Source organism: Pocillopora damicornis, chromosome 1 (assembly GCF_964200805.1).
Source record: "Pocillopora damicornis chromosome 1, jaPocDami1.2, whole genome shotgun sequence".
NCBI classification, from domain to species: Eukaryota; Metazoa; Cnidaria; class Anthozoa; order Scleractinia; family Pocilloporidae; genus Pocillopora; species Pocillopora damicornis.
In genome coordinates this window covers 25,812,055-25,837,481 of record NC_142670.1, presented here as the reverse complement: position 1 = coordinate 25,837,481, position 25,427 = coordinate 25,812,055, and the positions used below count along the sequence as shown (strand labels likewise).

The following is a 25,427-nucleotide window of genomic DNA, read 5'->3' as shown; positions in this document are numbered from 1 at the left end:
ACCGCCTTATGCTCTTCCCTCTATACAATCCTTTTCTTTCCTTTATAAAGGACAAAGCATATAAACGAAGACCGAGCTAAACGGCTCTAAATCATCAACCCAGAAAAATCACACGATACAAAGGAACGACCTCTAAAGTGAGGTAAGTGTGTTTTTATTCAAAACTAGCTCAGATTTCTTGATTGAGGATGTGACAGTTCATTTCCATACAAATCCCAATATTTCGCCCATTGAGCAAATTAAATATATTTGCGTATTTACGGCGGTTCCTCGCCCAGAAAACGCAAGTTCTTTCACGAACATCGGACTCAAATCTGAGATCATGCAGAATAGAAGTTTCCATCTACTTAAATTGAAAACAAGCTCGGGTTTTAAGGAATAAGAGGATAACAAAGATATCATTTGCTGCAAGGGTGACTTGAAAGATACACAACAGATGTACTTCAGGGACCTCATCGATACAAAAATACTATTTTGGAACACAAACTTGAGCAGCTCCAACTCAGTAGTGTAGAAATTTTCTTAATTAATGTTCCCCCAGAAACACGCAGTTGCTGTTAATAATAATGATGATAATAATAATAATGATAATAATAATAATAATAATAATGATAATAATAATAATAATGATAATGCTGAATTTAGCGGTGTCCAGGAGTTGGCTCTTCTTGTCTACTGTTTGCTAGTTGAATTGCTATTTGGAATATTGATTTTTGTGGAGGAAGGAAAACCGGAGGACTTGGAGAAAAATCTTCAGAACAAGAACGAACTCAACCCTCATGTGACGCCAGGTTCGCCTGCTTTGCAACATTTTGATGGAAGGTGAAAAAGACTAAAGACGCACTAAGAAAAAAATGGATAATTGGCTTGAGGCTTAACACTTACTGAGAAAAAATGTACAATATCATAAGGGTAAAAGCTAAGGTTTTCGTTTTTCTCACGATGTAGTCACATGTGACGGTAGATCGCGACGTTTCGACTGTATACTGATTACTGATTGCTAATCACAGCAGAGCATGATCAGTCGACTTCATCGCCTCGCGATCTACATCACATGTGACTACATCGTGAGACAAACGAAAAACTTAGCTTTTACTGTTATTCACCGCGATGAATAACCAAAACGCCTTATACGAAATATCATAAGAGCTGAAAAGATTTCAAAACCAGTCTTTATATCCATAAGCGTGACATAAAACATTGCATCTCCACAGCCGAAGTCAAGGCTGTTCAGAGACACTTACAAGCAAAACTTTTTTGATTATTTTTTCCAATCTTGGATGATTTGGCTCTATCAATTAACTGAGTTGATAATGCAAATTAGCCATCGAAGAGATTTTATAGCTGACTTTTCAAGCATTAGTCCTTCATCTGAGCAAACAGAGGGACTGTGGCTTGGGCGTGTTTATGTGCAGAAAATATTAATGGAGCTGTGCGATTGGTGGTAACATGATAACGACGGAAACAACAATAAATAAGTTGAATGAAGAGCGTTCGTTAACACGAGTAAAACAAGAATAAATTAGTTGAATGAAGAGCGTTCGTTGACACGAGTAAAACAAGAATAAATTAGTTGAATTAAAAGTGTTACTGTGGGATTTGTTTTCTAGAGTTTTATAGCTTTACGAACTGGGCTTTTATTTGTTATTCAAACTGATATTGAAATGTTCTTCGCTACGCACCAATAAGCTCTTTTAGCGGCGATTATTAGAAATTGTCTTCAGCTCTTTTGGAACTTTTAATTATGTATTGAAAATAATCTACCAAATTCCTTGGATTTTGAAAATTTCGCATTTCTTCTTATCAAAGGGGAAACTGTTTATTCGTACATAAAAAATCATGTTACTATGAGCCTCCCAAAACACCTTAACGGAATTTTAGAACAAAGCAGAATTAGCATATGACTTGTTCCCTACCTCGAGATTAAATGCCGCTTGGTAAGTAAACCATCTTCAGCCATTTCATAGAAGCCCATCAGCAAAGCATCAATCAAATCACGAGTATAGCCCTTCTGAAAGGTCGAGATATGTTCTCCAAACTTCCTTTCGAAGATTTCATCTCGGATTTCTCCAGCGCGCTTTGCTTTCCTTATGATGTCAAAAGGAATATACTTCAACATTGGGAAAGTGTTGATCATGTTAACTGCATCGAGTGAATCTCGAAAAACACGAACGGCCTCTACGAGCATTTCTACCTCACGATCATCCAGTTTGAGTTCTTTGCCAAAAATTAGAGAGGAGAGGCAATTAGCCAAAGAGTTGATGACTATATCGTGGGGACAGAATGGATTACCATTAAAAGAGTTGAATCTGCTGCATAGCTTTTCTACATGGTCAGCCAAGTTTGCTTTGTCCTCGGTCAGACGCAGAGCTGTTATCGCAAGTTTATGCTGTATTTTCCATCTGCTACTTAAAGATTGAAATGCGATATCGGTACAATTTCGGCCAAAAATATCGCCGAAGAAATGTCGTGGTCGACCAGCGAAATCTGCCGCTTTTGTGACGAGAGCTTCTCTCGCGATTTCGTAACTATTTATAACAATCACCTGTTGTCTGCCCATGAGGATTCGGAATAACTTGCCGTACTTTTTGGCCATGTCAGCAAAGGCAGTGTATGGTCTCTTAAGATCAATTGAGAGAACATTTCCAACCAAGGGCAAAGGAAATGGACCCGGCGGAAGGTGGCGGCGTTGCCATATTGTGGGCACGACATAGACTACCACAAGTAGAATGAAAATGCCAATGACTGTAGGTATCATGACTTCACCGTCAGTAGCTACTGGTGCTTAATTGGAGTAGGATAACGATTTATACTCTGCAATAGACACTTGGTGTACTCCACAACGTGAGATATGTACGCCTGATTTAACTTCTGCTCACGCATCCTCGACCTTTACGCTCATGGAGTGCCCTTTTTGTCCACAATTTATGCCAAATACTGGATTACGATGATAATAAGATACTTGTATTTCCCTTGGGAAGCAGCCTGAGGGCTTTTTTTGTAAATTTAAAAAAATTAGCATCAACCACTGGAGTCTCCGATGCTGCACGTAAAGAGGTTCATTGGAAGCTAGAAGCTGTGGTTCCTTTAACTTGTGTTTAGTATTGTAACTTACGAAGACCTTCCCGAGACAGCAATTAAAAAATTGCCTAAGCGACCTCGTCTAAGATTCTACTTGATCGATCAGACAGAAAAAAATTGAATCAATCGCTGGAATCTCATTATCCCTAATTTAAGCCAAATACTGAATTACGATGGTTATAAGATATTTGTGTTTGTCTAGCATGCAGTCTGAGGGCTTTTTTTGTAAATTTAAAAAAATTAGCATCAACCACTGGAGTCTCCGATGCTGCACGTAAAGAGGTTCATTGGAAGCTAGAAGCTGCGGTTCCTTTACCTTGTGTTTAGTAGTGTAACTTACGAAGATCTTCCCGAGACGGCAATTAAAAAATTGCCTAAGTGACCTCGTCTAAGGCTCATCATGACTGGTCTGACAGGAACCATAACTTTTTCACAAACCCTTATTGTGTCAGGCCTGGTCAATCAAAACCCCTTACCTTTTCCAATAGTCAGTTTTCTCCACTATAAGAGGCATCAGTAGATCTGAAAATTATAAAAATCATACGGTTCAAAAGCTTTGAACCTGAATGAACCCTACCTAAGCAGTTGTGTAAATAACTGAGGGGTGAAAAAAAAAAAGAAAAAAAAGAAAAAAAAACATGCAGGCCTGTACAGGCCTACATGTTTTTTCAGGCATTATTTTCACTACTGCTTGAGCAGTGTTCATTACTGCGAAGATCACTTTCATTTTCACGTCCACGGATAGTAACTCGCACCCGAAAATTTTTGCAATCGATGCAGGAATAAATGAGTTGAAATCTTTTATTTGAGCTATACAATCTCGCTGTTGTAGTTTATACAGAAACGACTATTTACGTCAGTGGTTAGAAGTGGAAATATCCATCGCAGATCACGAACCTCTCATTCGGTGTTTAGTTGTTAAATATAATCAGCTAATTTGAGAAAAATACGCTCTGTTATTTAATATGATGGACTGAGACAAATAAATAAAGGCAGTAAGTTTCTAAGGAAACTTTGTTGCTGCGTCGGTAGGAGAGTATCAAAAGAGCAATATAGTATTACGAACTGAGTTGATAACCCAAATTGGCCACCGTAAAGAGTTTAAAAGCTGACGTTTCGGGCGTCAGCCTTTCGTCGAAGCGATTGCAATTGATAGAAAGGCTGTTGGAGAGACGCCGGATGTTGTAATAGACAGTCAAGTTTAAAGCTCTGACCTCGTTTGTGTGGCTAATGCACGGATATCATGAAAGATGTCGTAAGAATCTCTCTGGAATTTTTTTTTTTAATTCTGCATATCGCAACATTTTCGGAATTTATCTAAAAAGAAAAAAAACTCCCCAAAAATTGTATTGAACTCACTTAATTTCTTGAGTGGTGCTGATATCATATGGTAGAAATATAAAAATAACAAAGCGACCGCTTTTTCTTTAGCCACAAATCCGAAATAACAACTTTCCGTCACGAAGCTTAATATGAACAAACAAAATTAATCGTCTTTGAAATAATCACTTTACGAACGTTGACTGTAGACCCGTGTGAACTGCTGAATAAGCCAGTTTCAAGTTCCCCATAATTAAAAGGGGGAAAACATTACAAGCGCTTTTAAGCAGAATTAGTCTTAAATTAAGTCATTGTATTCACAATTATTAAACCAAGACAGTGACCTATTTTCAATTCTATCTATTTTTAATCTTTATATTTCAATAATCTTTCTGCCAATTTTTGTTAATATCAGTAACCGTTGGCCGAGATTAACCTTGTATCAATGTTTCGTTTAAGGATTATTGAAAATGGACTGTGATGTTCCTGATTTAAAACTTTAAATCGGGATGAAGAATTTGATAGAAAATTAGGAAGAGGGCATCGAGAAGAGGACAATCGGAGGAGAGAAAATGTAGCCTTAAGATTGAGAATGAAATATTGAGCTCAGTGGAACAAGACAGTAAATAAAAGGCAGTCTATTTCTGCATGTGCCTACATGCAGAGAGGTTAATGAACAGCTCTTGTCGATGCCAAACTTGTGACGAAAAGAGGATACGGTTAGAACATATAGTTTGTACTCTGGTTAATTAACAGGCCGGGGACAGAGCAAGAAATCATTAGAGTACGACATACTTGAATTGAATGTACATTAAAATTAGTACGCTCTGCGTACCTAGCGCTCTGGATGTACCTACTCCTGTGGGTCTGAAGGTATATGGTTCGAGCCCTGGCTACGTCGACATTTTTAAAATTTCTTTTTCTTTATTTTCTTTTCCCTTTTTTCTGTTTAATTTACAGTATTCTTGAAAGGATATGCTCGATATGTCAGAGGAAAACGCACATGTGAAGACTTGTGAAGACGTAGCCGTTTAACGGACATCGAACTAAACCCCACAAAACCAAAAATGAATCCGAAGAAACCTGAGCGGAGACGTACAACGATGATTAGAGTCGGAAATGACCAGATTACACGGGACGAGTACGAGTCATAAGAGTCCGCCATTTTGAAAACCGTGGGGGGCCTGGAAAAAGTTGACGGCCTCACTTGACACTAAAAAGTAATACCTACAGCCTTCCCAGAAGTAAGGTACAGTAGGCAAAAAAACGAATACGAAAGAGCCAAGAGTGAGCCAAAGCAAGTTTCAGTTGAGCGTCGCAAGAAGTACGGGACTGCACTGGTTTTGTCTGATCTCACTCTAAGATTGGTCTGTTTCGCAGAATTTCCTACTTGCATTGCTGAGAACTCAGCACACGCTGGTTCAGTAATCTTGGACTGTATACTTTCTTTCTTGATTCAGGCTTTATTGACGACAATTCAGCATTACACGTTCCGTTCTGCGATCTATCTACTCTATTACAATCTAATCCTGGGGTTACAAAAATGTCACATTTATTAGCTAAGGAAATCCACACCCAGATACGTAATTCCGTGTGAGATTGATTCAAGACTCACTCACGTTCTACAACGATTCGTGGGCACTAATTTCCTATTAAACATGGCTTTACTTGACAATCATGCTGCTAAGTTCCCACGCGCTTAAACGCCCTGTAAATACCTTATTTCATTACCCTATGCCGCTCCCAATTACATGCTACTTTTAATTGTAACATTAACTCTGTACTTTAACGGTAACGAAATTACAACTCACTTAATACACAATTAAATTCACAATAAACCTAGGAAATAAATTTTTTGTGTGGAAACATTTCACAACAGTCTAGATATATGAAACAAAAAAAAAAATCAGTCGTCTCAAATGCTTTAGCGACATGAAGCATACAGTTAGAAACGGCCGCTACCGACAAAAACTCATCCTACGAAAGTAGTTAATTCTTGTTCGAGAATTAACCATTTCCTTTTTTCTCGTCACTTTTCATCGCCTTTACAAGTTTGTTTCACTCATTAACATTAGATCGAGGTTAGCATATATGCGGACGTCTCAGAAAACAAACTTCCGTTAAAGGCAATGATTGTGTATTGATCATTTCTTATCACAAAGTAAGGAGCTAAGAGCCTTCTATTCCCCTTGATTTGCTCTTGAAAAAACCCTGTCTTCATTATATGCTAAGTGCACTGATTTGATTTTTTACTAATTTTTTAAAAGAGTTCTTTGAGACAGAGCCAAAAGAGAGTGCTCACCTCAATTTTTGCTCTGCTTGTGCACGTGTTTGAATAGCAGTCGACTCTCGAATGCGGACACATCCATCCCCTCTTAGCGCGAAATTTCATATGTTTAAGCTTTCGCTATAGCGGACACCAAAGTACTTCTTCCAAAATCTAGACTCACATAATATAAAGCGACATTGCGATAAATGAAAGTAGAGAAACCATTCTTCAATTTGGGTGCGAACATAAGAACTTCCTACTTACGGCCAGATCTTTTTCCTGTTCGTGAGGCACGTCACGTACATAATATTTTATACGTTTTGAGGCAAAAGATTTTTTTTCTCCCGTACCCCTATTATGGACACTAAATCTCACAGTAACGCTATCAGGTCTTTGAGTTTGGGAGAGTGGTGAATGTGAATCACTCGAGGAAAGGTTATATGCATCTTTATCAAGAAAAAACAGTGCGAAATCTTTTTCTTAGATATTTTTTCTGACGTTCAGAAATTGTAAGCCAGTTTGCAAGTGAAAAAAGAAAAATTCCAAGCAGATATAAATGAACTGTTTTCGCTTGAAGGTGACGAAACAAACTGGAAAATTTATTAATTTAGCTCTCGTCTGTCATCAAAATCACTGGTGACCGCAGCGGACAGGGACTTACAATATTGTACTTGTAAGTTAACAATTAACATTGCGAAACACTAGCTAAAGCCAATCGCTTAATCCAGAAACTGAAAATTTGCTGCAAGCCTCGATTTTAATGTTTTTATCTCACGTGAGTTTTATCACAAGGCAATGGACTTGAAAGTTATTCTCATGGTTTTGCTGGGCTGCACTGCAGCGTATTTCTCGTCACCTGGTAGGTAATATACAATTGCGTATTGTAATTGGGCAACACAGGGAGTCAAACGTTCACTGTTTAGCTCAATAGTTTTACAGAGAGCTTCGCAGCGACTCAGCAAAATGCGAACTGAAATTTATTCAATTGAATCGATAAATTGTCATGAGATTGACATAAAGATGCATCTTCTTAAATTCGACGGGGATAAATGGAGATGATACTCTTGTCCTTCTCGATGATCTATGCTCGTGTCATTTTTTAGGGTCAGCATTCCAAATTCCTATCATGAATTAACCTCGTGCTAGTTTTTTAAATTATTATAGTTTCTAAAGATTGACATCATTATATAAATATCTACATTTTCAACTGCTTCGATTTATCATTTGTCGGAGTCTGTTCAGGACTCAAGAGGCTGTGAGATTTATAAACAATTTTATGTCCGTCAACCCACAGTGTATGGAGAATATTTTCAGGAATAGACGTCCTGTTATATCATGGATAGCTTACCAAAACTAACGTTTCAACACAAATTGTTGCAGTTTTCAATCACCTCTGATACTATACATCAAGTGATTTATGAGACGAGATGAATAATTTCTTCCAGAGCGATACCGTACGCTTTTGTTTTTTCCATCTTGGCGCGTCTAAACATGTATTTTATAAGCAAACAACTGGTTATCTTCATTTTGTTATCGTCAAAATCATGGCGCAAATCCCATTTCGCATGGAGAACCTTTCCAAATTAGCTCAACTAGATTTCAATTTTATCATTTTAACATCTAAGAGAAGTAAACGTCCCAAAGTTCGTATCAGTATAACATAATCTCAATGTAACACAACAATAACGTGCTTTTACTAGATCCATGACATTACAACAATCAGCCCAAAGAAAACAATTCAGTAATTAATTTGAAGGTAAACAAAAGATCACGTAACACGATTGAAGGCGTATGAAAAATCAAGTAAAATAGTTACGGAACTGAAAACAAAGTTAGAAATCAGTTCTGGAGTAATATAGCTGCCAATTAATAAGAATCTTCGCTAGGAGTTCATTTCTTAATTCATAAAATCGTTTTTTTTCCCCTCTAATCCTGAAATCGTAATGATTTTCTTGGGAGTTCATTTCTTAGCTTAGTCAATCGTCTTTCTCTGTTTTTTTTTCTTTTTTTTCAAATACTCGTAGGTAAAGCAATGAAATAAGAGTGCGGTGCCCTTATTTGTTAGCCTTGCAAAAAAAGCACCTTCGTCTTAAAGGCGATTACAAATTACAAGGGCGTGGTTAAGGGGTGGTCATGAAGTGCTGTTATCCCCTTACCTTTGCTAGATTATCGTTATGTTTTTTTTTTCCAAGTCAGTGACTGACAAACTTTCTTGCCGCGTGAACTCAGGCCCGCTAATACACAAAGAAGTCCAGCGGCGTAAACAACAGCCTGGAAATGATAGCGTAGCTGGATAGAAATAAGTTGAAATTGGAAGAACAATCTACAAGCGAGGATAATCAACGATGGAGAGGATTAAAATAGATTTCTAATGGAAATTTAACAAGTTTAATCTAAATTTTACAATATGGGAAAGTGATCACATTGGCTCTTAATCAGTTTTAAGAGTAATTATTATCAATAAGATGTTTTCCAGCACGGCTCAGTTTATATACGCAATCAATATATTACAATCAAAAATTAAATGTAAACTTGAGGATCGACAATGGTATACTTATATTCTTTGTGTTTCATGGTAAGCTGTGGCAAACAATTGTTCCGTTATTTCAACGAATTTGACGTTGGTGTTCTGTGGCCATCACAACACGTCACAAGATGAGTGCCTGGGTCGGGGATGCTGTTGGAATTCTTCTTCTAATGCAAATGCAGTTAGGTGCTTTGGGATCGCGAATAATCATTCCAGAGCCAATTCAACACACACAACCAGTGTTCCTATGACAACGTCTTATGTTTCAAGCACCAAAGCTCCTCTCTCCACCCCATCTGGGTATGTTTCTTAGTGACTGGCTGTTGATGTACTTGGCAATAGTATTCATCTTGTTTTTAACTGGTTATGTGAAAGAGACGATGTAGATTAGGTAAACAGGTGTAGTCTTCACTTGCGCCAAGTGGCCCATTGCTTGTGAGTTTCTCTAGCTTAAAAAGATCTGGTTATTCCGCCCAAAAGGAAAAACTTCCAAAGGAAGAAAAACGAAACTTTTAACAATTCAAAAGATGTTGACTCATTTAGGCTATTAAAGGCATCTAGGGATATGCTGAGTTGCGTTATATAACATGCTTTGGTGGCAAATAGGCAGGGGGGGGGGGGAGAGGAGGATAAGAAAACAGGTTCTCTAGGAACCTCCTTTTTCAGCTACGCCTTACCTTCTCCTGTTAAGCATTTTTCCTTATGGGACACATGTTAACTCTAATTGAGACATCTTATTAATAACTTTTAGTCCCAAGAGCACGTGCCAGGTATATCATGGCCAGGTGTGTGACCAATGGCTGAACTACACTATGCTGGAGTACCGCTGGTCCCCGAGATTTATTGACAGCAGATTCGGACTGAATGGAACCGAGCGTGTGATATTGGAGTTTATGTACGCCATTAATAGGATCGACGGCCAAGAAAAATGTAAGGACATATTAAAAGCTCTCCTCTGTTTATACGTTCTGCCACCGTGTAACGAGAACAATGAACGGTATCACTACTGTAGAGAAGACTGTGAAGTTGTTTTCCAAGAGTGTTATTCTGCCATGAGAGAAATGCTTGGAGCTGCAAAATACATTTTGGAAAAACTTGGTATTGAGTTCGCACACGTTGGAGTTCCTGACTGCGCCAAGCTAAACTATTCTGATAGCTATAAGGCAACTAATACCACCTGCTTACACTGGGGTCTGTTCGGTAAGTATGAAATAGTTCACTTTCGCTTGCGAAAGCTTTAGAACAAAAGGTCTGTAAGGTCCGAAGTCTTGATGCTTGGTCAAAGTAGAAAGTCGTGGTCGCTGATTTTGCCTCACATCCGGCACTTGGGTGGGGCGTTAGAATACAATTTTTGTCCCAGGGGGCGGGATTTGAACCGATAATCTTTAAAAGTTCGCATGTCCGGGGATTGCCTGAGGAGGGAATGTTTAAGCTTCGAATGGATCGAAATCATCCTTTTTAATCGTTCTCGTCTTTAATTTTGTCAGTTTTATTTTCCGTTGACATGTTAAGTTCTCTATGCCTGTATGGAGTTTTTTTTTTTTTTAATTTTCCCATCCCAGCTAGCGGGTCAATGCCTATTATTGCTCTTGAACTGAACAACATTATTATTTAAAAAAAATTAGTAAAAGTGTAACCTCATGCTTTATACAGTATATGTTTCTTACCGTAGATTTCTCTACTGCTGAAACAGTAACAAACGTGCCACCCAGGTCACACACGGCCGCTTTAGCTGGAGCGGTTGGTGGGGTCACAGCACTTGTTGTTTTTGCAGTAATAATCGCTTGTATCTTTAAACGGCGAAAGAAAAAATCGATACAAGGATTCGCGGGCGTCACTTTCACAGCCTTGTCAATGAGAGACAGAATTAGAGCCGAGGCTATGCGCGCCCTCGATGAGAGCAAGGTCATGAGTCTGTTTAATCCTGATGATATCAAACAGCTGCCGCTGACCAGTATAGAATATGTCAGGGATCTTGGATCCGGGAACTTTGGTTTGGTATTTTTAGGTACGTAATTAATATTTGCGAAGAAGGATAATATTTAAATATGGTCTAATTCTCAGCAATGGGCAACGGATTTCTAAAGGCAATCAGCTCGTACAACGTACTTTGACCATATAGGGTAAAAGACTGCGCAAGTTGTGACGGGGAAAGTTGTTTTTCGGCGGGATACGAGAGGTTCCCCCCCCCCCCCCCCCCATCCAAAGACAACAAACAAACAAAACACAAAATTAAATAAATGGAAAATAAAAGCACGAAGAGCTACGCAGCTATGAAGTTACGCTTGGAAAGTTAACAAACGTAGCAGCTAGTTGATTATTTTTTAGCATCAGTCCTTCGCTATTACGAATCCTGCTAACACTCTTCAAGCATCAGTTTTACGAAATTCGCTTTGATGTATTATCGATCTTGAACATCATTTTAGTTGATGAAAAACCAAATTGTTTACTTGTTAACCCATGAGGCTCAGCAATTACTTTTAGAAACTTACCACATTTCTCTTTCAAAAATATTTATCAAATGACAACATCAACAAAAGTCGATGAATATCATGAAATATTTCATAGTGATAACTTCAATTCGTCGACCTTTTCAGCCGGACTACTTAAAACCTTACACCCTAAGACCAGTATACGTTTTCTCCATTCTGCTCTTTATACATTTCTTAAGATGCTGATGAGGAGAATTTGTTCAACAATTAAGATTTCTTTAATTGGTGATTATTTCCTTCATTCTCATGACCTTAACGTCTGATTCAAAGGTGATATTATAAGGAGAAATTACATACTGGTCACTCTTAGGGGTTCAAGGGTTAATTGTGCTGGTGCTTCTCTGCTTTAGGAAGAGCATATGGTTTAATTGAAGGAAAACCCGAAGCAGAATTGATGGTCGCTGTCAAAACATTAAAAGAAGGATGCTCGACGGAAACGAAAGAAGATTTTTTCAAGGAAGTTGCATTGATGTCCCTTCTGCATCATACAAACATTGTTGAATTGTTAGCCGTGTCTACTGAGGAAGAACCGTATGGAATGATCTTTGAGTTTATGGAGTTAGGAGATCTTAATCAGTATCTAAGAAAAGCTGGACCATTCTTTGAAGGCGATGAGAAGGAAAGAGGTAAGATTGCTTTTAATAACTTAAATGTGTTAGCTTTAGCTTCTCTACAAGCATTTGTGGTTCAACAGTTTATTAAAATGTTGCTACCCTCTTTCCTTGATTAAAGAGACTACGCGCAGTCCTTCCATTTTGGCGTAGACTGTCGCGCGAGTAAAAATAAGTAAATGAAAAAAAAAATGATGTTGTCGCGCCGCGCAGAACTTTGAGAGTTAAGCGCACGAGAAGTGGTCCGTGGATATTGAGAAGAAACAAGGAAATAGGGAGACCTTTGAAAATTTTACATGATTCCGACCTTTACTATCACTGTCATATTTCAATTTTTGAGAGAGTACTCATCATTCCTTCAGTGTATCTTTGTGGGGGAACGTTGTCAGGAGTACTTCGTGGTAAAAATGTGGATCCTAATTCATTTAACTTCCCTATTATTGCAGTAAACCTTACTCAAGATGACCTAATGTCAATGTCATTACAATGTGCCGCTGGTATGGAGCACCTGCAGACTCTGAGATTTGTTCACAGAGACGTTGCTACTAGGAATTGCCTTGTGGGTACTGGTCTTATTGTAAAGATCTCTGATTTTGGAATGTCCCGGGATATCTACGCTTCTGACTACTACAAGGTAAGCTACTATATCGTTCTTCTTTTCCTTCTTTAGCATTTTATTATCTAACTTTTGTAAAGTGTTGAATGAGTTGTACGGAATCAAAGTTTCAGCACAGAAATAGTTTGCAAAACACAAGTTTTAAAATGAAGGACTTTGGCTATAGCAACAGCCAAGTATTTCCTTTCGCAACCCCGAACGTCACACTTAATTTACTGTCGCCTGCAAACCTCTCTCTCTTGGGTCTCACTCCTTGATCTCTTCCTTGTGGGCCCTATCGCTTTCGGCTTCTCGCTTTGGTCTTTTCCACTTGCGCATTTCATAAGTCCTTGTCATTTTGAAAGGGCCCCTCAACTTCCCCCCAATCCCCTTCCCCTCTTTTCAGCTCGTCCAAGGTAAGCACAATCCTCCCGTCCATGGATTAGTTCAATATCTCGTGACTATGTCAGGCAGCTAAAGTTGCACCCCTCCTATCTCTTCTTCATTAGGACTTTAAGAAAATCACGACTCGACACGATGACGACGGCAACGAGAACGTAGCGAAACAAAAGATCTAATGGGCAGAACTATAGCGAAACGCACGTGCGTTTTAAAAATTTGTACATTTCATGGCCTTCCCATACAGGATAAAAACGTGCAATCACTATCTTAGGAAGGAAACCTCGACAGCAATTTAGTTACGTTTTTAAGTTGAACTCAACACTACATTCATATTTTATGCCGAAGTGAAAGTGAGGGAAATGACTTGCGTTTTTTCGGCAGCGTTTTACCACACGTCGCCATAGTGACACTATAAACTCCCTAATATCTTGTCTATCAACGGCAACCAACCGAATAGAAATGAGAGCAAAGAGGTATGACGCAAAAAAATACACCTCCAGTGAGGCTCGAACACTCAACCTTTGACTCAGGAGTCCAACGCGCCCACGGGGGCTGCATAATGTACCAATTTATCTTAAATAGTATTTTTACCTCCGTACTTCTTTCTCAAGGTGGAAGGACAAGCTGTGCTTCCAATCCGCTGGATGCCTCCTGAGGCTTTACTGTTGGGTAAATTTACCGTGGAATCTGATATTTACTCGTTTGGTGTTCTTCTGTGGGAGATCTACACACTGGCACTCCAGCCTTACTATGGATACACCAATGAAGAAGTCGTGGAATTTATCAAAAAGGTGGGTTTAATATTTATGAGTGCTAGAATGCTTGATTTTTCAACAAAGATCTTCTAGAAAAGAAATATATAAAATAATTTTGTTGGAGGTTTTCCTATCTTCCCTCTCATGCTTTACCAATGGCTTGTCACTTAATGCTGGACAGTTCCATCGATTTACCGGCTCTTCAAGATGGTGAAAAAACGTGATTGAAGTTTATTTTATGTAGTGAGCTGTAAAACCATAGGTTTTTGACCCGTAGGAGTGTCCGTCGAATACTTTTCCCTTGGTAACAAGATCTCTTAATTTTATTTTAGCTTTAAATGATTTGAATGGATTTTAAATGGAATGGTGCATTCCAGATGAGTCTCAGTTTAGCGCCGGTCTCTGAACCTTCGAAATTACTAACATTCGCCTTTTTCGGCTACAAGATCGATCATTTTTAACTTGTGAATTGCGCGCATGCGCAAGAGCGAGTTGTAGATATGATGTGAGAATGGCACTCGCTCGCTCGCTCGATTGGTCGAATCCTGTAAACCTTTTTTCGATTTTAGGCTTTTGAGTGCATTTGATAGTTTTTGGCGAGTAATAAACAAACGAAACGGCGACCTTTGTTTCTAAGAATAGTAGTGGAGTGAAAAAGAAGCCAATGTTTATTTTTCTCGTTTTAGTTTCAACAAGCGGCGCCAGCCACTGGCAAGCGCGCGAGGATTTACACTGAAATAAGAGAACAACGTTCGTTTTTCATAAAATTGGAAGTTACAATACTTGAACTTGAAAACAATCCGGAGATTCATTAAAAATATCACTTCGAAACGCTCGGAGTTTAGAGGTGTTCAAAGGCTTTTTCTGTTATGGCGTGAGATTAGGGACAAAATCGATCATTACATTTCGTATCATGTGTTTTTTCTGTGTGAAGCAACAAAAGGTGCCGGCGACTGACGAAATTACAGGTTAACACGAAAATCAAATAACACCTGAAAAATGATTTTGACTACCGATTTTCAGTGAATTTTTAAAGAACAATTTTTTTTAAAGTTTCAAGACAATTTGAAGATTCAAAATAAATACTACGTACTAAAATGCTAAAGTTATACACCACAAAATTGATAAATAGGCCTGAAATGATCTTTTTCTTGATTATACGTTGCCTAGCATGCCTAGCACGCCTAGCACGCCTAGCACGCCTAGCACGCCTAGCACGCCTAGCACGCCTAGCACGTGACCAAAATCTACCCAGGCGGAAATCCAAAATGACGGTGGCAGTCCGGGCTAAGTTATATCGCTCAAAACTCGTTCCCGTTTGTCTCATTTTATAAAGAGGGAATCATTAATGTTTTCATTAAGATAGTATTGCCTTGATTTTCCAATATTTACGATGATAGATAGTAAATTTCACTTTTCACCCGCATTTACTTTCAACCTTTTCTTTTGAACCAGAAACAAAAATGACATCTGTTTAAATCACATGACATCATCCACCCTTGTCAAATGTGATAGCATGATCATTTCAATTGTAATGCCTTCTTATCCCAACGTTACTTTGTTTCTTTGCTACATTAGCGAACACTGAACTACTGCTCGTACTCTAAATATGACAATCAATCACAAAATTCCCTAAACCAGATAACATTAAACATAATCCCAAAAATCATGTAATTCATCTGTCAATCCACGAGTTTGCTCACAGAGCACTTTGATCAACACTCCGTTTTAAAAATTCGTTTATTTTGATGTTGAATGAGATGTTTCATCGCAATTCACTACGATATAAAGCGGTCATCCACGGGTAATGGCGGGTGTTTTTAAAAGCGATAAAACATGCCAAAATTTTACTTGAAAGATTATTCTTAGTTTTATTTGATTGGTTCCGCTTTACAAATGACCGTTCAATACAGATAGAAGAAAATACAAACAAGCCGCTCAATACAGGTTCGACTGTATGTAGGTTTTCTATGTTCCTGATCGTTCCTCCAAATTGAAAAATATCCAAACATTTCTCAGTTTACGTCGGGCCTGTGACTTAGTGTAAGCGCATATTGAAAAGACGTCTTGAAATAATTATGTTCGCCGCCATTGTGACGTGGTGGACTCCGTGGCGCAATGGTAGCGCGTCTGACTCCAGATCAGAAGGCTGCGTGTTCAAGTCACGTCGGGGTCAGCTCTCTCTTTTTTAAATTTCCTTCGATCTCATCTCTCTTTTTTTTTTTTTTTTTAATGTTTTTTTTGTATTTAGATCTTCCCTCGTAATTTTCGAGGCATCGATGCTCTATCTTCCTTGAGGGCAAACTCGCTTAGTCTTTTTTCACTCGTTTCTAAATTACTCAAAAATAGTGCGATCGTAACTATGCTTTACAATCTACTTGGTAAGTTTTTTTCCTTAGAGGGAAAAATCAGCCAAGTTGTAATTTAAAGAAAAAAAGAAAAAAAAAAAATAATGGATATACAAGCTGATAAGATTTAAATTGGGGAAAAAAAAAAAAAAAAAAAAAAAGAAATGCACCCCTGGTGGGACTCGAACCCACAACCTTTGAATTAGAAGTCCAACACGCTAGTCCATTGCGCCACAGGGGCTGCGCTGAATTGAAGTGGTGAAATTAATGTATTAGTACATTCTTATTCAAATTAAACGGCATTGAATAACAATATCCGCCTCGGTCTCGGATTTCATGAGCTATTTCTGTCTATCTTACACCGTTATGTCGTATTTTTACTTATTTTTGGCTATTTTACATCTATGAAAGAAAGAAAGAATAGTTTGCTGGATTGGAAGTTGCCGTAATTAATAATTATTCACCAAAATTTACGAGAATAGTGAAGAACATTTAACGACCTGTGAATCAGCGAAATAAATATTCACCACTTCAACCGACACTGACGCGAATAATTGTTTTGGTGTGTACGAAACAGAAACCAAGTCAGAGAATACCTATGGCCAACTCGTGCATAAAATACCTAATCTAGAGGTGAAACGTTTTTGTGAACTTGTAATCACTGGACTTTCAGCAATGCAAAGGTTGCTTTTCTATCAAGAAAATCACGGAGAGATCTACTATTATAGTAACCATCAAGCTCCGCAGAATAATAAACGTATATATAATATACAAAAACAGCACAAAATAGTATCTTACGTTTACCGAATTTCCGTTTAAATAATTCGTCAAATCTTTCTTCGCCCGCTTAAGCCAAATTCTACTATTTTCCATTTTTATGTCACGTTTCGCCTCACAGTTGCTCAATAAATATTTGCATTTTGACGCAGTGATCTTTATTTACAGGGTTTCCTTCCTCTTGCATCTGATAACAAACCTCTGGGTTTTCTGCATCGGATCGAAAATAATTCAGAACGTATTTTATGTGACCCCAATTTTTTTTTATTTTTATGACTGATTGAAATTAAAGATACACGGCAATGAATCCCACAAGTTTTCTTTTGTCAGAAATACACAAGATTGGTGTTTTCACTTTCCTTTAATATTGTACAAAAACAACTGCTCATCGATGGTTTTAAGAGTGAAAGAAATCGCCTCTTCTTTACTCGAATGCAGATAATTTCGTACGCCAAAAGCTTTTAGTCTAATGTCATTGAAAAAGTCATCTCGCCCAAAGCTTGAAGTACGTTTTTTAACAGCACCCAAAGTTGGCCAAAAGTCTGATAACCGTTTCCCTCAGTTGAGGGCGAGGTGGGCATGCAGACGCTAGGGTCACTCAACATTCGAGAAGGTAGACTTAAAGTTCAGTAATTGTAGAATCGCGGATGTGAAAAGTTGAAAAGATGGCAGGAATATTTTAATACTGGCCCCACCGAGCGCTTAGGGAGAGGTTGAAAAATGCCCTATTTTATTTAAAAGGGAGTACATCTTGGGCAACCTGAAGACTGCCCAGATCACGTGTATCAAATAATGAAGAATTGCTGGCACAAAGAGGCTTCGCAGAGACCAAACTTTACCCTGATGATAGCTCAGCTTAAACAGGAAGTGAATACACATTACGACTCTCTCGACTCGCCGTGTGTCAGTGACAAGCAACCGCTGTATCAGAACATCGGCGTCTCTTCAGAAGAGATAAAAGGTAGAGTAAAGATTTATTAGCTAAACATTTGATACTTAACTCTCCTTTCTAGTCACTATTCATTTCTTCGTTAAAAAGTTTTGAAAATTTGGTGTTATATTTTTAGTCGCGCGAGTGGCGTGACGAACTTCGCAAAAAGGCGTGGACTGCTCGTACTGTGTTCACACAGCATTCATCTGGTGAAATTATTTGAATTTTTTTTATTGGAGCAGTTGACATAATTAATAAGTGAATTTTTCTCGGCTTTCTTAGAAGAGCACCCCGTTGCCGAACGAGCAGCCAGCAAAATTTCCCAGCCAGCTCCAAGCGCTCCACAGAGTAGTGTTCCCCCACCCTCCGCTTACATCAACATCGCCTGCAATCCTGGTTTCCATAGTGATGACGAAGACGGAGTTTTTGAAGAAGGCATTTTGTAGGAACATTAAGAATAGAGACCGAGGCTGTTAAAGATCAGATTTTAAATCTTTCTGGTTGTGTTTTTGAAGATACTGCCTATCATTTTAGGTATTGGTTTGCCAGGTACTGTTATTAAGGCCTAGACTAAAAAAAAAGATAGAGAAAAATTAATTCAATATCGAGAGAAATTGCTTTGATTTACTAGCGAGAGTGTTCTCTCCTCCTTTTCAGCCAATCAGATTTAAAAATTTAAGTCTTGGACGCATGCATTTTCCCGCGCTTAAGACGCATGAATGCACGTGGAATTTTCATTGATGATACGATTTTTTTTTGGTTTTAATTTAAATACTTAATAAGAAAAACGTGTTCATTTTCCATTGTATAACCACTGCTAGAATTTTGTTAGGATAAAAAATCACCTAAATCGTTGGCTTCTATAGCTGCAACAAATTTTAAACCAACAATAAGTTTGTGCACTTTATTACAATTATTTTGGTCGCTCAGTTGGTATCGCAGATCAATCTGAAAAAGAAAAACCGGGAAAATTAGGTGAAAATTTTGATTTCCATGTTATCCACTGACCCGCTTTGATTTCCCAATTAATGTTCAGACTTTTTATACGATTTACAATCATTTGGATAGAGATGAGGTAGTAAGATCACCCACCCTGTCGGATCCAAGGGATTCCGGGATCGAATGGAAACCTGGCTAACCATAAACTTAAGCTCGAGTTTTTCATTCAGTGACGAGAAAGTTTTCAACAGTTTTCTTCATTGTTGGGGATTTAGTTAAAAGCTCCATGATTGATGGTACAGTAATTAAAAGTAGATGGTCGAAGTTAATGCGAAATGACTGCGTTTCCCACTAATAGTGGAAGATGGGTGTGGATTTCAGTGCTTCTCTTTAATCGAAAAAATAAAATACAAAAATAGGTTTTTATATGACTAGAGCAGCTTGAGAATTACTAAGTACCATATGGTAAACAATGTTTAGATATATATTTCTCTAAATTCAATTAGACTGCAAAATTGAATTTGCAGTAATAATATGGACTCATCAGAGTGAAGAAAATGTTTATGGCGCATTTTGTATAAATTTTATGCTTCTTTTGCCCCAGCCCCACCCCCCTCTTTTGTTTTAATCGTCACTCACCCCCCCCCGTACGAATTTCTTTCTTTCCTCAGCCTCCCGCCGTAAAATTAGAAAAACAAGAAAATACTGTGCTCACCCTCGCCAAAAATTAGGCTACAAAGAGCCGTAAAACGTCATCAATTTTATGCATCGTTGCGATATTAATTTAGAGATGGAAAGTGGAATGTTTGGGGTAATTTAACAGATAATCTCTGTCAACGAGATGATGACACAAACAGTTGTCTTTAATCCCGATAAGAGTAAGCCTTTTACTACGCTGGTAAATGTCTCAAATTTCGCCAACGCGGCTCGCAAAGGATCAATGAAGCGCCCGCAAAGGATCTAGGAAAAATTCGCATACGATACGCTCCCTAAGATTGTTTATTACCCTTTGAACGTAATTTACACCTTCCTCAGACAAAGCAGCCAAATCAGCTAAATCGGCTTGAATCGGATGTGTTGAATTGAATTAGTTTTCTTCATTGAATTTTGCCTCCATTTCATCGTAAGTTGCCTGAAATATAACAAGTTAATGAGTGATATGGCTAAATCGCGAAAAAAAAATGCATTAAAACTCAGTTCATACAGAAAGATCGTGTTGTTTTCAATCAGAACAAATAGAAGAGGGCAGATCCGGTAAGAATTACATTTTATATTTAGCATGATGCTAATTAATTCCTGAGAAACAGCTGCCAACCCCACTTAAGAAGCCGCCGCCCACTACCCCAAGGAACTGCGCGCTTATTAGGAATTCAGCCGTATTTTAATGAGACTGCAGTGTCCGTGCTTACTCTCACGCAGAAATTTTAGAGCAAGTGAATTCTTTGCTGATCTAACTTTGCTGATTCCGAACCATGATCGCTGAAATCATCGGCCTTTTAATCCTTCTTGTGGCTGTTTATATCGCGTCCACAATTTGGCAACTCCGATGTTTTCCACCTGGTCCTTTCCCGTTACCTCTGGTTGGGAATCTTTTTTCGATCGAACAAAACAGACCTTATGCAGCTTTAGCAAACATGGCGAAAAAGTATGGAAAATTGGTCCGAATCCACATGGGGAGAAGAAAAGTTATTGTGATCAATAGTTACGAAATTGCAAGAGAAGCGCTTGTCACAAAAGCAGAGGATTTTGCCGGACGACCTCGACATTTCTTCGGTAACATTTTTGGTCGAGATTGTACAGATATTGTGTTCCAAACTTTTAACAAGACATGGAAGAAGCAGCATAAACTTGCTTTATCAGCTCTGCGACTAGCCGAGGCAAAAGCCAACATGACTGATCATGCAGAAAGGTTATGCATCAGATTTCAGTCCTTTGATGGAAAGCCATTTTATCCTCACGATTTAGTTCTCAATTCTTTAGCCAATTGCCTCTCGTCTCTAATTTTTGGCGAAGAACACAAACTTGATGATTGTGAAATAAAAAAGCTTGTGAACGCCACTCATGTTTTTCGTAATTCTCTCGGTGCTGCTAATTTGCTCGACACTTTCCCAGTGTTGAAGTATATTCCATTTAACATCATCAAGAAAGCAAAGCGCGCTGGTGAAATCCGCGATGAAATTTTTGAAAGGAAATTTGGGGAACATGTTTCGACCTATCAAGAGGATAATATCCGTGATTTGATGGATGCCATGCTGAAGGGCTTCCACGAAATGGCCGACGATGGTTTGGTTACAAAGAAGCATGTGATTTCAAGGTAGGATGCATTGTTCTCAACTTCTGTTCAGGTGTTTCTGAGAGGATCGTACTAATAGAGTTTTCAATGTAAGGGTGGTAGGCTATTTAGCAATACGGCAAAAAAAAAATATATCATTACATAATATAAAGAATTTAGTTAATTCTCTTCTGGTCACGTTTTGCTTTGTTCTCAGTTATCGTTTAGGCGTTTAGAGAATCTAATCACAATAGGATAATATGCTCACGAATGCGCAATTGTCTTTTGTTACAAAGAAAACAAGTGATTTACATAGTGCGGAGAACTTTGTTGAGTGCAAGTATGAAAGACAGAGAAAGAATGTTTTGCCGGCGGCTGTAATTATGTAATTTACCTGACTCCTTAGGGACCTCTGACGTAATCATGACGGCGAACACAAGGAAAGCTCTGATTAGAATTGAATTGAAAGCTGTTATGAGTCTTACGAGTTACTCGAAGAAGACTTAATCGTCTTTATCAATAGCATTAGAACTCCTCTTATGTGTAACGGGTAAAGTCTAGGATGAGTACCAAGAAGAGATGTGAATGATATGCTGTCGAGGTTCTCGTTATCGGACAAAGCAAAATTAGGTGATTTCATGTTCCTTTATAAGATGCATCCAGGAAATCCAGATGATATTCGCTTTTGTCGCCTTCAGCTTTTGCATTTTGGCGTCAAACCTCAAAAAGGTTTTGACACAAAACACAATTTGCATTTTCTTTCAATGAGCAAAATTAATACAACAGGCACGCTTCAATACATTGCTTTACTTTTTAAATAAAGCGCATTTTGATAGAGTTTCGTAAAAACGAAAACCAGTGTAATTACAAGGGCCAATCAGAGCCAAGAAAAATATTACAACAAACCAATGAGAACTCTAAGTGAAAGCAAGCAAACAGCCTAAAAGGGGGGGGGGGAGGGGAAACACGAGAATCGTGATTTGTTCTATGATGGTAATTGAAGTGAGTGGGGTACAATTAAGTCTGAAATCGTACACGTGATTTGAAATCACAAGTATGACTGCAGGCTAAAATTGTACGACACTAAGTTAAATTAGCACTTTATTGCAATCATTTTGAAATCACAAAATTCAGTTTCTCAGATACAAGATTTTTGAGTCTGCTCAAAAGTTTTAATAATCTAGTAGTGAGCTGCAGGTTTGTTGAAAGTTGCAAAAGTTGCTTTAATTTCATTTTCCTGCAATTTAATTGGTTTCTTCAGACAAGCGATTGGTTGTTACATTTTAGTAAAGTTTCATCATTAGCTGGGAAAATGATGCGAATTAAAACAAAAATGGTGCGGCTCATGAATAAATTAGTGCCATTGAATATTGAGAGCCTATTAGATCACAAGGATTGCCAGTGATTTCAAAATGAATGCAATTAAGTTTAGTTTTAATCTGATTGGTTAAGCAGGTGGCACCAATTTGTGCCGTATCTTAACGAGCCAGCAGGGCGAGTCAATATACGAAAAAAGAATAAAAATCCTCACCGATACTACACACCATAACGTCTAGTAAATTATTTATTATCTAACTGCTTTATTTTATGTGCAGCTCTTAAAAAGTTGAAAGGCAAAGCAGATAGAGAAGCGTAGCGCGCAGCTGACCGGTTAGACAGTTTTTTTACTATACAAAATAACCAACTTTCCAATATCGCAGGATATTTGTACTCGATTTGCGCGTTATTTGAACTCTTCCTAGGGCATTTGGATAATAGTAATAATCCAATATCAATCTTTGGACGTAATGGAATAACATATAATTCACTGCTGATTTTTTATTTTGTGCAAACATAACCATGATTTTCATCCTTTACAGCGCATCTGATTTCTTTTTTCCTGGCACTGAAACTCCCTCCAGTGTTATCACGTGGGCCCTATATTACGCCATTAAATATCCGGATGTGCAGGCCAAGCTCCATTGTCAGTTGGATTACGTCATGGGCAGCAAATATCGCCTGCCGGAAATTTCTGACAAACCAAATTTGCCTTATTTAAATGCATTTATCACCGAGGTTCTCCGTATTGTGAGTGAAACTCCACTTGCCGTTCCCCACTCAACAACTCGGGACACGTCCCTCGCTGGATTTAAGATCCCTCGGGACACGACTGTGTTTCTTAATCTCTGGGCCATACACCATGATCCCGATATCTGGGTCGACCCATTCAGCTTCCGCCCAGAGCGCTTCTTGGACGAAAACGGCCAACTGCACGTGGAAGGCGTCATGTCATTTTCAGCAGGAAAACGGTCATGCACAGGAGAGTCTTTTGCGAGGAAAGCAGTTTTCTTGTATCTTGCCCGATTGTTAAGCAGATTCAGATTTGAGTGCCTCGAGGGAACAACATTACCTAAAGAAGAAGAAAGCGTGTTCGGAGTCGTGCTTGATTGTAAGCCCTTCCAGATGCATGCCATACCCAGAGACAAGGACGAAAAGTAACGAGAGAAAAATCAGTTCGAGTCTGAAAGAAAGTGTGTACAGGAATATTATTTCCCTTTTATCCGTTAGTGTTAGAAATTGAGCAGATTTAGCAATCGCGGCAAGAGATCGCCAATAAGAACATAGCAATGTACCTTAGCCTGGGCACAAATATTTTTAACAAACCGATAGACAAATAGTTTGCAGTCAGTCGGTGGAGGCAAGCGAAAAATCTTGTGGGTGAAGAATGACGTTGCCCAGACATTCGCCTATCATCTCTAGTAGGCCATGTCGCTTGATAGCCTGGGCACAAGGCTGGGCAAGATTGGGCACAAGCACGTGCTGCGCTAAAACTTGCCTGCACTGTTTAGTTGCGTTATATCTACAGAAAATAACAGCAAACGTCAGCTATTTTGTAGCAGGGACGTCACACCTACAGACAATAACCTTAAATGTGTGTTGATATGAAGAAATGACGTCATACCGGCACACACCAGCGTTAAATTTGTACAGTTCACGAGGAAGTGACATCGTACCGGCAGGCCATAGTCTTCATATATGAAGATGCGACGTCTCGCATATGGACCCGATATTTATTGTTTCAAAGTGACGTCATAACTAGAGACGGCAGTTTCTATACATTTCGAAGCGACGACTTAACAAAAAGATTTTATGTTGTAGTGCGTCTGTTAGTAATAGATCACATATGATGTCAAAGTAGGAACAAAAAAGTGGTACTGATGTTCTTAAAACATCTTCACGTCTTCTTTGATCTATTGATGAACAGGCGCAGGGCAACACGAATCTATTTGTTTTTCTGTAACAAAAATGCAAAATTTTGTCAGACGTCATCTATGCGTCCAACTGCCAATAGGTTATGAGTAAGAACCAGTAAAAACATAATGCGTGTAGAATTCAGTTTTTCATTGAAATACAGTGTACCTTTAGACAATAACGTTTAAGCATGCATCACAAAGCAATTATTTGCAAATATACCAGTTGAACAAAGTAAAGTTCGGTAGCTCTCTTTGGATCTTTTGGCATATCGATGTGAGACCATGTAATTCTTTCCAACAGTCCCACCTACCATTATAGAGACTATAATGTACATGCTGGGCGGATGCAAAACCATCCTGCGGTTCCTTTAGTTTTATGCTAGGGGCTTTCGCGCAGTATTCATAATTTTCAGTTAGCTTGCCGGCTGTACTCTGAAAAAAAAAAAGAAGAAAAAAATAAGGTATCCGAAAAGCTAACAGTAGTTCGTTTGTATTTAACAAACACAGATGATTAAGAAAGGAGCTAGATGCCCAGGTTTTACCGACCTTATTACTATTAGGACTATGTATTAAGACAAGAACTGTAAACTGTGTTGTTACTTAACATTGACGAAAAGTGAACCTTGAGCTATTAATATGCCACAGGAGTTTCTTAGATTGCAGCATCTCCTATTCCTACTTAACAATTCCTGGATGCCTTGTTGAGCAGAGGTCATTTTTTTCATGGATTACAATACCCTATAGAAGTCTACAATGATTGTACATGTAAGACTTATCCTTAACAGTCTGAAAGCCTTTTTTTTTTTATAAGATATCATAAAAAAGGGTCTCTTTGTTATTAACCATTAGCCGTAAAACGGCAAAGAGATAGCCGC

The 25,427-nt window shown here is 38.4% G+C and overlaps 3 protein-coding genes and 2 non-coding genes across 5 annotated transcripts in view; 3 read left to right on the top strand and 2 right to left on the bottom strand.

Annotated features, from left to right (window-relative positions):
• Positions 1–3,645, bottom strand: part of LOC113675537 (cytochrome P450 1A1) — a 4,806-nt gene extending 1,161 nt beyond the window's left edge. The window contains exon 1 of the mRNA XM_027192134.2: positions 1,917–3,645. Within this exon, the coding sequence (XP_027047935.2) occupies positions 1,917–2,758 (842 nt within the window). The 5' untranslated portion in view covers positions 2,759–3,645. The remainder of the gene's footprint in view (positions 1–1,916) is intronic.
• Positions 3,646–7,357: 3,712 nt separating this feature from the next.
• LOC113675549 (muscle, skeletal receptor tyrosine protein kinase) lies at positions 7,358–19,595 on the top strand. The gene is made up of 9 exons (XM_027192147.2): positions 7,358–7,529; positions 9,251–9,497; positions 9,949–10,397; positions 10,870–11,205; positions 12,040–12,315; positions 12,747–12,934; positions 13,909–14,088; positions 17,919–18,138; positions 18,391–19,595. Exons 1-9 carry the CDS (start codon positions 7,466–7,468, stop codon positions 18,552–18,554), a joined length of 2,124 nt encoding a protein of 707 aa, XP_027047948.2. The 5' UTR covers positions 7,358–7,465; the 3' UTR covers positions 18,555–19,595.
• Trnaw-cca (transfer RNA tryptophan (anticodon CCA)) lies at positions 16,157–16,228 on the top strand. The gene has a single exon. It is a non-coding gene; the product is annotated as a tRNA-Trp (tRNA).
• Positions 16,568–16,641, bottom strand: Trnar-ucu (transfer RNA arginine (anticodon UCU)). The gene has a single exon. It is a non-coding gene; the product is annotated as a tRNA-Arg (tRNA).
• Positions 19,596–20,041: 446 nt separating the features above from the next.
• On the top strand, positions 20,042–24,726 carry LOC113675550 (cytochrome P450 1A1). The gene is made up of 2 exons (XM_027192149.2): positions 20,042–21,361; positions 23,179–24,726. The coding sequence occupies exons 1-2, from the start codon at positions 20,520–20,522 to the stop codon at positions 23,795–23,797; spliced, it is 1,461 nt and encodes a 486-aa protein (XP_027047950.2). The 5' UTR covers positions 20,042–20,519; the 3' UTR covers positions 23,798–24,726.
• The last annotated feature ends 701 nt before the right edge of the window (positions 24,727–25,427 follow it).

Bases quoted from the DNA above. Each gene is read 5' to 3' on its own strand.
- LOC113675549 (XM_027192147.2), top strand. From the start codon at position 7,466: ATGGACTTGAAAGTTATTCTCATGGTTTTGCTGGGCTGCACTGCAGCG. The intron at 10,398-10,869 runs GTAAGTATGAAA...TTCTTACCGTAG, and splicing joins CTTACACTGGGGTCTGTTCG to ATTTCTCTACTGCTGAAACA. The intron at 14,089-17,918 runs GTGGGTTTAATA...TTTATTTAAAAG, and splicing joins TCGTGGAATTTATCAAAAAG to GGAGTACATCTTGGGCAACC.
- LOC113675550 (XM_027192149.2), top strand. From the start codon at position 20,520: ATGATCGCTGAAATCATCGGCCTTTTAATCCTTCTTGTGGCTGTTTAT. The intron at 21,362-23,178 runs GTAGGATGCATT...CATCCTTTACAG, and splicing joins AAGAAGCATGTGATTTCAAG to CGCATCTGATTTCTTTTTTC.